Source organism: Acanthisitta chloris, unplaced genomic scaffold, assembly GCF_000695815.1.
Source record: "Acanthisitta chloris isolate BGI_N310 unplaced genomic scaffold, ASM69581v1 scaffold6565, whole genome shotgun sequence".
In the NCBI taxonomy this organism is placed as follows: Eukaryota; Metazoa; Chordata; class Aves; order Passeriformes; family Acanthisittidae; genus Acanthisitta; species Acanthisitta chloris.
Window position 1 is genome coordinate 18,207 of NW_008673088.1, and position 11,540 is coordinate 29,746.

At 46.9% G+C, this 11,540-nt stretch overlaps 1 protein-coding gene across 1 annotated transcript in view; it reads right to left on the minus strand.

The window, feature by feature from the left end:
• Positions 1-4,707: 4,707 nt before the first annotated feature.
• LOC103802315 (highly divergent homeobox) overlaps positions 4,708-11,540 on the minus strand; it is a gene marked incomplete at its 5' end in the record, with an annotated part of 13,499 nt that continues 6,666 nt past the window's right edge. The window contains 4 exons of the mRNA XM_009074773.1: positions 4,708-4,833; positions 5,196-5,318; positions 7,556-7,639; positions 10,351-10,430. Coding sequence (XP_009073021.1) covers positions 4,708-4,833; positions 5,196-5,318; positions 7,556-7,639; positions 10,351-10,430 — 413 coding nt within the window. The remainder of the gene's footprint in view (positions 4,834-5,195; positions 5,319-7,555; positions 7,640-10,350; positions 10,431-11,540) is intronic.

Consider the following 11,540-nt stretch of genomic DNA (forward strand, 5'->3'; position numbering starts at 1 on the left):
AGAGATTGTGGCTAAGACAAATGCAGAAAAACAGCACTAAAATAGTCTCAGAGAAAGTCTCACAGCTACAAAGCAAGCACAGAACTGAAAGATGCATCTTGGAAAGAATTTATTGCCTAGGAAAGGTTAAGAAGAAGCTCAAGTTCACATTTCTGTGTGGGTTCAGGGGTGCTGCCACATGTCAGAGGTAGAGTGTGTCAAACTAATACAGAGCTGGAAAAGAATTGTTGGCTTAGTTCAGTAACACAGGAAAATGTTCCCAGAACCAAAGCACTGACCTGACCAGTTTTCCTCACAGGAACATTCCTAAACACCTCTTTCAGCCAAGAGGATTTGCTCACTTGTGTGAAAACAAGAACCACCACCCCAAGGTTCTGCCCTGGCTGTGTCTGTCATCTTCTGACCAACACAGCTGCTCTCCAAGGACAGATAAATACTCTTTACTCAGACTAAACCCTATTCTACTGCAAAAAACACGTTTTGCAATTCTGCCTATCCTTTTTTTGCTCAAAACCTTTAGGATTTCAGAGTTGGCCAATGTGCTACAACTTATTTGAGCAGAGGAATCACCCACCACAACCAGCTCACTCTCTCTAGGAACCAGCTGGAATTTTCTCACTCCCTGCCCCGTGACTGTGTCCTGGCACAACTCAGCAGCTCACTCACCCTCAGGAGCATTTGGGGCAGAACAGGCAGTGCAGGGCAGACAGCCCTGGGAGCTGGAGGTAGGTACAACGAGCTTTGGGTTGGAACAAGCTATGAATTCTTCCTGTTTCAGATTCTGTGCCATTCCCTAATGCACATTATTGTCCTTCCTTACACTGTCAGATCCTGAGGGCAGCAGTTGGCTGAGACAGGAGTGCTGAGGGGAAGGCTGGAGCTGTGCAGGAGTTTGTTGTTGATGCTAGGAGTACAGCAGTGCAAGAGATCCCAGACGGGAGAGAGGATTGATTTCAAGCAGTAATTTCCATCTCCAGTCAGAATATCCATGGGACTGTTGGTTTGTTCCATCATTTCACCTGCAGGATCACAACAGCACATACAGCTCTCTGGGAATGGACTCAGTGAGCTGATCCCAGTTTCAGATGAAGGCAGAACAAGCACATTCCTTTCCTCACTCAGACAGCTGCAAAGCCCACAAATTCCCTCTCATCTCAGAGTTTGTATTGCCTCAGTGATACAGAACTACTTGGAAAGATGAAAGTGCAGTGCTGCTCGAGGACTGAGCACTCCAGAGAACTGACACTTGTGCATCTGCTCAGGAGCTTTAAAACCTGCCCCAAATTCACCTATAGAATATTTACTATTACTCCTGTCAGACCTGCAGGTGTGGCAAAAGCATCACCTGCAGGGAAAGGGAAGGAGGCAGAGATCCAGCAAACAGCTCTGAGCTCTGAAGAGGTTGTTGGCATCACTCACTGCTCCCCCAGCACAGCCTGTCCTGGCTCTGGTAAATGTCTGCTCTGAGCTACCTCTTCCCACCTGGGCTCCTTCAGCAATCATCACTGGTGTTCCCATGGAGGCACCAGGAGTAAACACCACCAGGGAAGTCACTGTGCATGGACAAAACAAACGAGACTTTGCAGGAGGATGGTAAAACATCAGCCACAGCCACAGCAAGGGGATCAAACCAGCGACGTGGCCCTGCTGCTGTAGTGGTTACTTCATCAGAGCCAAATCACTGCAAAGGGGATGATTTCTGTCAGCCCAAAAAGCATAGTATGAGCTTTGTTTGTCATGGAATGTCTATAAAATGATGCACCAGCACTGAACATGGGGGTTTGGTATCATCCTATGGACACACTCAATTCCCTCACCCTGTTCTGAGACACAGCTGAACGAGTTACAGGGACTGGGAACCAATGTGCTACCTGTGACACAGCCCAACACACTGTGCTGCCCCTCAGGGACACAAACATCCTCAGACCCCCTGAATGACAAACACTGATGTGCCACACCTGGGTGTGCAGTTTTCTCACTCAGAACACTGCAGTGTGTGACACAGAACTCACGAGCTGCTCTGCAGCACCTGCACTGCTCAGCTGCTGCTGCAAGGATTTAAACCACCACTAATGGCAACATGCCATGAAAATTCGGGTTGGAAACACACACTGATGTTGCAAAACCTGCAGAGCAGCTGGACAGAGTTCTCCTCTGCACGACTTGGTTATCAGGGCTATCACTGATACTCCTTTTTCCCGAATATCCTGTGATGTTGCCAAGTGTTTCAGGCTGTGAGAGCACAATTGCCTCACTGTGCTTTGTGTCTCCTGCAGGAGAAAGGACCAAAGAACATTCCCCCAGGGATGGGGTGGGTGGGTGTTGACTGCAGCTCCTTTCAGCTGCACATCCATGAGGATTCCAGATTCCGGGAGAGACAGAATTGCTTGTATCTGGTAGCAGCTCATTCAGAATTCATTCCTTTGATTTGTTAGGATATGAAATAGAAGCAAGACAGAAAAATGTGAATCATCGATGAAAAAGGTGGATGACTTCATTGTCCATGAAACACAACTCCCATTAGGAGTATCCTGCCTTTTGTAATGGGAATGTAAATGGAAGCAGCAGGAAAACAGTGTCCAAATAGTGGCAAATCACAGGACTGGTATTTTTATTCCAGCAAAGCTCCCAGAAAACAAGAGGTTTCATTGTCAGGGGCACCAATTTCCTGTCTAGGGAGAACAGCAATAGAGCATTGTCAGCCCAGGATAGAAACCCCTTTATAAATGAGTTTTCAGAGCAAGCAGAGTCTCAGCTGAGCTCTAGCTTCCATTTGAGGGACAACACTGTAAATTTTGCTCACAAACCTTCCTTATGGACTGGGTCACTCCCAGAGACATGACAAATCCTGCTGCTCCTCTCAGTAAGGCTACTAGGAGGTGTCTGCCAGGCAGGATGGGACACTCCAGGCAGGGAGAGGATGAGCAACTACCCCTCACATAGAGACCCACAGCTTGGAATTCTGGGGTTCCTCTGCAGAATAGATGGTAAGAGATCTGTTGGGAACTAACTGTACAGTGGTCACAACCATGAAAGTTGCTTTTCAAACACCTTTTAAACCTGCTCCTACCCTTTCTGCAGCTGCTGTTTAACAGTATTGCTAAAAGCTCCTCATGCCCAAGGACAAGAGAGACAGAAAACCCCAGAAGAACAGAGCTCACTACTGGTACCAAACAAAAAGAGCTGTAGAAGTGATTAGGGAGGAGATCAGCCTGAGAAAACCCTGAAGGGGAATTAATCCCAGTATTAAAGAAAAGAAGGTGTTATTTGCCCAACACTGAGGATTTTCTGAGCTGCACCTTGGACCTCCCACTGACAGGAAGGAGATTACTGTGCTGCATCAATGAGGATTCCCCAGAGCCAACTGCTGTTTGGCATAAATCAGAAAAGTGTTTTACCAGACTGAAGGTATCTGTGTGAAAAATGCTTGCTGGGGAATATTCACACCGGAATGAAGAGCAACAGGAACATGGGCAGCACCTGCAGAATCCCAGAACCATCCTGGAGGAAAAGACCTCCACCATCATCGAGTCCAAGCTGTGACTGATGACCACACTGCCAGCTAGGCCAGAGCACTAAGTGCCACCTCTAGCCCTTTCCTGAACATAAACACACCCTCCCAAATCCATCTGAACTTGTCTGCACCCCCATTCCAGCAGAGGAGTGAAGGGATTTGCTGCCAAGGGCTCTGGGAAAGAAGGAATCCACTCCAGCCCCTGTCTGCTGCTCACAGTTTAAGTGGCACTTGCCGAAGAATTCCTCAGAGCTCTTTCAGAACCAGGTCAGGGGTAGAAGATCTGCAAATCTCAGCAGCAAAGGCTGGAAAACCCTTCAGGATGCAATGACAGCTGTGGAATTCTGAGTGTCTTGGGAAAGTGGAGCAAAGTTAGTGGAAAAATATATAAGCAATACTGAAAATAATATGCAGAACTTCAGTATTCAGGTTTTGTCAAATAAAAACTACAATCATAAACCCCTAAAGAGTGTAAACATCCAATCCCATCACTACTGTGACACCAGGAAATCGTGTCCTGCAGCTATCAGGGTTCCCATTTCCTTCTCATTTGTTCCAACACTTCTAATTGCTTCTTCACATTAATAATTTATTGACCATAATTCAATTTTTTTCTGTTAGCCTTCCAAGCTTTTTTTCAGCTATTTTGGTCAGAAAATGGAAGATTCAACACTCTCAAGTCAGAGCATGAAAACCACTTCAGCTTAATTTCAGGTTTTCCACAGGGTTCAAGCCCATTATTCTATTTGGATCCCGAATCCATCTACCTGAGTAAAAATGGGGAAAATATGCCAAACTGGCCTGGGGAGCACTCAACACTGAAGAATTAGCTGCTTGGTGACAGCACATTAGCAGAATTAGCTGCTTGGTGACAGCACATTTGTTTTGCACTCCTGGATCCCTGCACAGGACTTTGCTACAGAGTTACTGTGGAGAGTCAGAAGTTATCCTAACCAAGGCCAAACTGCTACAAGTGACTCCTTCCCTCACCCAGTTCTTCCATTGACCAAAAAGCAACATTCCAAATTCCTTGACAGTGCAAAGTGTAGCTGTGAGGTGCCACAGCCATCCTTCAGGACAGGCTATTGCACCTCGGCCTTGCTCTGTGGGGCTGAGGAACACTGGAGAGCAAATTGCCATGCTGAGACCTGCACCTCCCATGGGGCTCCTGCTGGGTCAGCTACAAACAGAAATCACAAACTGTCTGAGGCATTTTTCTCTGACAAAGAGGACAAGCTGAATGAGGTATCATCAGGCTCTGGGGATGTGTGGTTGAAATCCATTTCTTCTAGTTCAGGAGGTAAATCTGAAAGCAGTGCCTGGAATGAAAAACATGTGACAACAGAGTATTAGCTGTATTTTTTTCTGTCAGCATTTAAATTTCTTTTAAATATGCAGTGAAAAAACTTCAGTGAGTTCATCTTGATTTGGATGTCACAGTTTGAGGCTCTGGAATAAACCCAAGGGAGAGCCAGAAAACAAAATGAGAAACACCTTCTGATGTTCCTTCTTCAGGACTCCCCAGGGCAGTGGGCACAGCCCCAAGCCTGGCAGGGCTCAAGGAGTGTTTGGGCAATGCACCCATGGATTGTTGGGGTGTCCTGTGCAGAGCCTGGAGATGGACTGGATGACCCTTGTGGGTCTCTTCCAACCCTGGATATTCTGTGACTCTGGGACTCACCTGCTGCTGTTCTTTATCATCTGCTTTGACAGCAAGGATCAAACTCCGAGTAAAGGCCTGGAGCTCAAAGTACTTCTGTTTGTGACTCTCCAGCTGAGACTCAATGAATCTGACTTCTTCACTCTGTGGGGGAATTACAGACAGTTCTGGAACTGATCAGGCAATAATGGAATCCTTTAGGCTGGAAAAGAACTGCCAAGGCCACCACTAACCATGTGCTCAACTGCCCTGGCAGCACTGGACCAAGCACTGGAACAAACCTTGGCTGGGAACTGGCTGAGTGGCAGATCCCAGAGAGCTGTGATCAGTGGCACAGAGAGGCTGTCGTCAGTGGTGTCCCCCAGGGTCCATACTGGGCCCAGTTTGGTTCAGCTTATTCATCAGTGACTTGGCTGAGGGGACAGAGTTGCCTCCTCAGCAAGTTCCTGATGATACAACACTGGGGGGAGTGGTGAGAGCTCAGAGGGCTGTGCTGCCCTTCAGAGGGACCTCGACAGGTTGCAGAGATGTGCAGAGCAGAACCAACAGAGATTCAACCAGGGCAAGGGCAGGTCCTGCCCCTGAGGAGGGATAACCCCAAGCACCAGCACAGGTTGGCACTGACCTGCTGGAGAGCAGCTCTGTGGTGGACAACAGCCATGGGTCACAGTGTGTCCTTGGGGATAAGAAGGGCAATGGAATCCTGGGATGCTTTGGGAAGAGCATTGCCAGCAGGTCAGGGAGGGGATCCTGTCCCTCTGCTCAGCCCTGGGGAGGTCACACCTGGAGTGTTGTGTCCAGTTCTGACTCCTCAGGGCCAGAGGGACATGGAGCTCCTGCAGCAGGTCCAGAGTCCTACAAACTTACCAGCTGATTAGTGTGCAAGATCAAAATGCTAAATCAGTGTAGAGCTGAAATTCTCTCTGGTTATTTACCTTTGCAAAGAGCATGAAAATCAAACTGTTTACTTAGGTTCCAAGATCAAAGTCATTGCTCATTTTTGCAGAAGGACTTTGCCTAATGGCACCAAATGTGCATCTTCCATGAGAGAATAAAGGAAACATGAAGATATTCATGGTTCCACTGGTTCTGATTCAGCCTTGGCTAGTATGAAATGGTGAGTCCTTGTGATGTACTCAAGGTTTGTAACAAGCCTCTAAAAATGGTTGTTGCTTTTGGGGTATTTTTGCCAGAAAATTCCTATGTCTTCAGTGAAAACATCTCACCACGGTGTTCCAGGTGCTAACAGCTCTGGGAATGAGAGAGGAATATTTGGGCTGTGATTTTGAGGCTTTCATTAAAAAATAAGCTGAATTTCTTTCAGATGGAAACTTAGCAGTTGCCTGTTTAGCACTGGGGTTTGCCCAGCCGAGGAAGAATTCAGACTGAGGCAGAGAAGTCAGGGACTAATGAGTGATGTCAAACAGCAAACCCAGTGCTGCAGGGCACACTGTCACAACAAGCCTTTCACTGTGGTGACAGGTGACATTAAGAAAAGGTCATTCCCTCTCCACATTCGTTCTGCACTGCCCTTCCCAGGAAAACACTGCTTCAAGGAGCAATTTTTCTTCTGAAGGGATGATCTGTTTATGGTTTTGGCAATTCATTATCATTAGGAGAACAGACCTGATCTCTAAGGTAAAAAATCAGCTCTGGAGGGAAAGAAAGAGATGCTAACATGGAATTGTGGCCACTCAAAACAGTTAACTGGCACAACCTTTCCCCTTTGGCACAAAGCAGCAGCTGTCAGTGTCCAACTGCTTGTCCTCCCTCCCACAGCCACTGCTCCCAGGCATGGCCTGGGGAACGACTTCTCCTCAGATCCCCCCAGTTTGTGAGAGGATTCCAGCTGGTATGTGCCTCCCAGAGCTGGCAGCACCACACTGCTGGCCACTCAAAACAGTTAACTGGCACAACCTTTCCCCTTTGGCACAAAGCAGCAGCTGTCAGTGTCCAACTGCTTGTCCTCCCTCCCACAGCCACTGCTCCCAGGCATGGCCTGGGGAACGACTTCTCCTCAGATCCCCCCAGTTTGTGAGAGGATTCCAGCTGGTATGTGCCTCCCAGAGCTGGCAGCACCACACTGCAGTGAGTGTGCCACAGCACTCCAAACAAGTTTCCCTCAAGAAGGAAGTTGTGGCTCCACAAATCCCTTTGTTGGGCCACATGGGGGAAGCTGCACATGGCTGGAGCTACAGCAGAGCGACTGCTCTGGAGAAATGGGAGTTTCCTGCCTCCCTCTGGGTTGAAACATGGCTAACCTGGCTGAGCAGAGGTGACTGTGGGTGTGATGTGAGCACTGGGTAACAGCAGAGCTGCAGGCTCCTGCCAGACTTCCATCTGAATTCCCTGTGAACTCTCCTGCTGGCCCTGATCCTCACCTTGTAATCCAAGAGAGAGCTCATCTGATCCACTTCAGAATTGCTGATCATGTCACTTTCTTCATCATCTATAATTTCTATTTTCTGAAACAGAAGCAAACAGTTCATTCCCCAACAGTCACAGTCACAGATGAGCCAAACAGTGATCCACATCCCAAACTGGCAGCAAGGGAAGAAGGTAACAGGGAACAGCAATCCACAGCTCAAAGTGGCAGGGAAGGATGAAGAGAGCAGCACTTTCTGCTGGCTCCCGAGGAATTCTGAGCCCTGCAGCTCCCATTAGATGGCAATCATGCACCTCAGCCTCGAGATCCAGGGGAATCCAAGGGGAGCTGCTGCCATGGAGACTTGGGCTGTTTACAGAGGAGGAGCTCTGTGTCACAAGCTTTGGCACCACCCTGAACATTCCATCCCCTGACAGCCTTTTGTTGTAGACCTGCATGGCAAAGGAGGCTCTGGAATTTTATCACTTTGGAGCAAACCAGCAAGTCCTGTCCAGCCCTCCTGCTTAAAAAAAACAGTTCCATATTATCATAGCATGTTCAGGGGCTGGAATGGAGCTTAGAGATCACCCAGCCCCAACCCCTGCCCTGGGCAGGGACACCTCCCACCAGAGCAGGTTGCTCAAGGCTCAGCCAACCTGGCTGTGAACACTGCCAGGGCTGGGGCAGCCACAGCCTCCCTGGGCACCCTGGGCCAGTGTCTCACCACCATCACAGGCAAAACTTCTGCCTGACATCTAACCTCAATTTCCCTCCTTCAATTTGTGCCCATTGCCCCTTGTCCTGTCCCTGCAGCTCCTAACACAGATCCCTCTGCAGCTTCCCTGGAGCCCCTTCAGCTCCTGCAAGGTGCTCTGAGGTCTCCACACAACCTTCTCTTCTCCTTTGGCCTTCTCTGGCCACAGTGCAAGTGAAATGCTCTAAACAGCAGAATATGCTGATCCAAGGGCAGCTCCAAATGCATAAACATGGACATTTTCACCTCACTCACAAACATCTGGCAGTTCTTATACTGGGTTTCTAAAGACACCTAAGCACAGTGTTAAGGCCAAGCTCAATGCTGGTTAGAACTCAGAATACATCCCAATCCTATCCCAAGTTTTTAAAGTTCACTTTTACATTATTTACCACTTGCATGTTCTGGGTCTTTTTTTAACAGAAAACCTTCTTATGTAAGAAAATTAAGTTAAAAGATTATTTCAGTAGGAGAAAACACAAAATATACAGAGTTTAGTGCCCCTGGGAGATGTTAATTTTTATTCCTATCTGAGCTAGATATCAAACAGATCAAGTGAATCTGAATTAGTGACAGGAATGGCTTTTCCCAGCAGAACTCTGAAGGATGAGTGCCCAGAATTCACTATATTTTTGAGAAGTAAGAAGAGGAGGTTGTTTTTTTAGTATTATTTATTTAGTGTTTCCCATTTCTTTACTATTTGGAATGTTTTGACAGTCACAAGCATTGATGAGACTGTCTGTAATAAGTTAAAGCAATTTGCCTCTGCTTTTGGTGCAATGTTCAATCCCAAAGGCTCTCACTGACACGCTGCACACTGATGGTTAGTCCCTGGGGTGTGATTTCAGAGCTTTCCCTGCAGCAGTTTCCTGCCTGTTGCAGACCAGTCCCCAGGAATTCCTTGCTAATCCCCTAAGGAGAAACCCTCCCAGAGAGGTTACCAGGCCCCACCAAGCTCCCCAGTCTGTGTTGGAGGCAGAGAGGATAAAGCACATTTTCTGTGCTTCTGTGTCTGTCAGCCAAGCTGAAGTGCTAACATTTCAGAGGCTTCATGTCACTGAGATCTGCTGCTCTGTCGTAGCCTCAGCAACACTGTGAGTCAAATATTTTTGTTTTCAGACTCAGCTTGAGGGAAGAGTCTCTAAATAACTGCCAAACATTCACACTATCTTCCTTAGATTTACAGTGTAAGATAGGAGGGGAAAGAACAGATTAGAATTTCAAATAGGAAAACTGTCTCTCTTATGCAAATCCAGTGTTAATCCAATTTTAACTGCATTTTTAACAAGTTTTGTTAGTGTTCTCAGAGCAAAGCATGAAAAAAAACTACTCTTTTTGATTCCTGTTGCTATATCCAACGGCACAGTGATGGAGTTCAGGTAGACTGGAGAGATGAGTCTCCTGGACATCATCTCTGCAAACCTGCCCCTCAGAGGGACAACAGCTGAGTCACAGCAGGACACTCAGGGAAACAGAGAGGGAAAAGGCAGCTGGTCCTTGGAAAACTGCCCTGGGATTGCAGAGTCTGCAAAGGGTGACCAGAGATTAACAACGAAGTTACTCGTTCTCTCCACTCCAGAGGGGGAAGAGACTCTCCTGTTTGCTGTCTCACCTCAGACCTCTGTGATCAGTGTAACACAGGTCCAATAATTTTCTATTATTATTCTGGGGGGGTTTATTCTTATGCTTTTACTGCACTTGGTACTTCCAGAGCACTACCCAAGTGTTGGGCTTGGCACTCCAGCAGAACTCCAATGTTAGAATACAGAAAATAGGGTGTAATTGATGCCAGTTTGAGGCTGCAGGAACCCAGTTTGGAGGGCTCAGCTCCACTTTGGGGGGATCAAATCCCAGTTTGGAGGGAGAAGATACCAGTAATTCAATATCTGCTGAATGTTCTAGGGGTTTTCTACTATGTTTTAGCATTTTTAGGACAGTTTTAGTGCTCAACCCAACAGGACACTCTTAGCACACTCAAGTTTTCACCCAATGAGAAACACTTGTGTTGGACAACTTGAGTGCTGGCAGTTGAGGAGGCAAAGGAAAGGTACACATACCACATTATCTGTGGGAACTGGGTTCTGGTCATCATCTTTGGGACCAATTTCTTCATTTTGAAGAGTTTCATTTGTCTCTTCTGCAGGAAAAAAAAAAAAGTTTTGTCAGATTTCAGTCCAATTCTATCCTGAAGGAACATTAATAGTCTCTCCCACTAAATATGTCACAGCTGCTAGATCCACAAGCAAAGTCATAGCATCAATGTATATCCATAAAAAACATTGGATGCCTTATTAAACAGACAAATATTTCAGGCCAGCATCATGCCAACTGCCAGCTGATAAAAGAGCAGCTATCAGCTGTTCTCTTGCAATGCACCAAAACTTCCTGGGTTTAGGTTCAGGTTGGAACACCCAAAGGTGATGAAGAGTTTCACACCAGAAATGGTTTTGGTTTATTAAATCATAATAAAGGACTACATGAAAAATCCTGCATTCCCTGAAATTAGAGGGGACACAGCAGAATCCCAGCTGAAATCCTAAGGGACACATCCAAACCCACCTCCTCCCTGCAGGCACGGGTTAGCTTTGAACCAAAACCTGATCAAGCAGATTATTTCCTTCCTGTGTGGCAAATGTTTATCCTCAGTGAACCTGAGCTGCTGTTTTATGTATGAGCACTTGAAAACTGAGATTTTTGCCTTAAATTTCAACCACAAGCACTGGGTGAATCTATTAGCCTTAAGGCAATGAGAAAACAGAACCTGAAGGAAGGTAAGTCTGTTCACCCCGAAAATTAAGTGTTTCTCATATGTACTTGAGTTCTCCATATATATATGTATAAAATAAAAAGAAGAAAATAAGGAATGGGCAGCAAGGCTAAGGTGGGACACTGGGAGAGGTGGCACCTCCACACAAACACAGGATTTCCCTGGAGCTTACCAACACATCCAAGACAGGGTAACACTTAGATTGGACCACACAGAGACAGTTAATTATTTCAACTAACTTTTCTACCAGCTAAATAACTCTAAACTGAGCAACTTTTGTTGGAAGTAGTTTCAAGTCACACAGCTGGTCACAGCTTCAGAGGACAATGTGTGCCAGCAGCAACAGCACATGGGATCAGATGGGAGAACTGCAAAGCAGGGAGCAATACCCAACCCTGTGTTACACCCAGAGCAGTGCAGGTCACTGAGGATGAACCCCCGGGACTCTGCAGCAGTCACTCCCTCACCCTGACACCACCT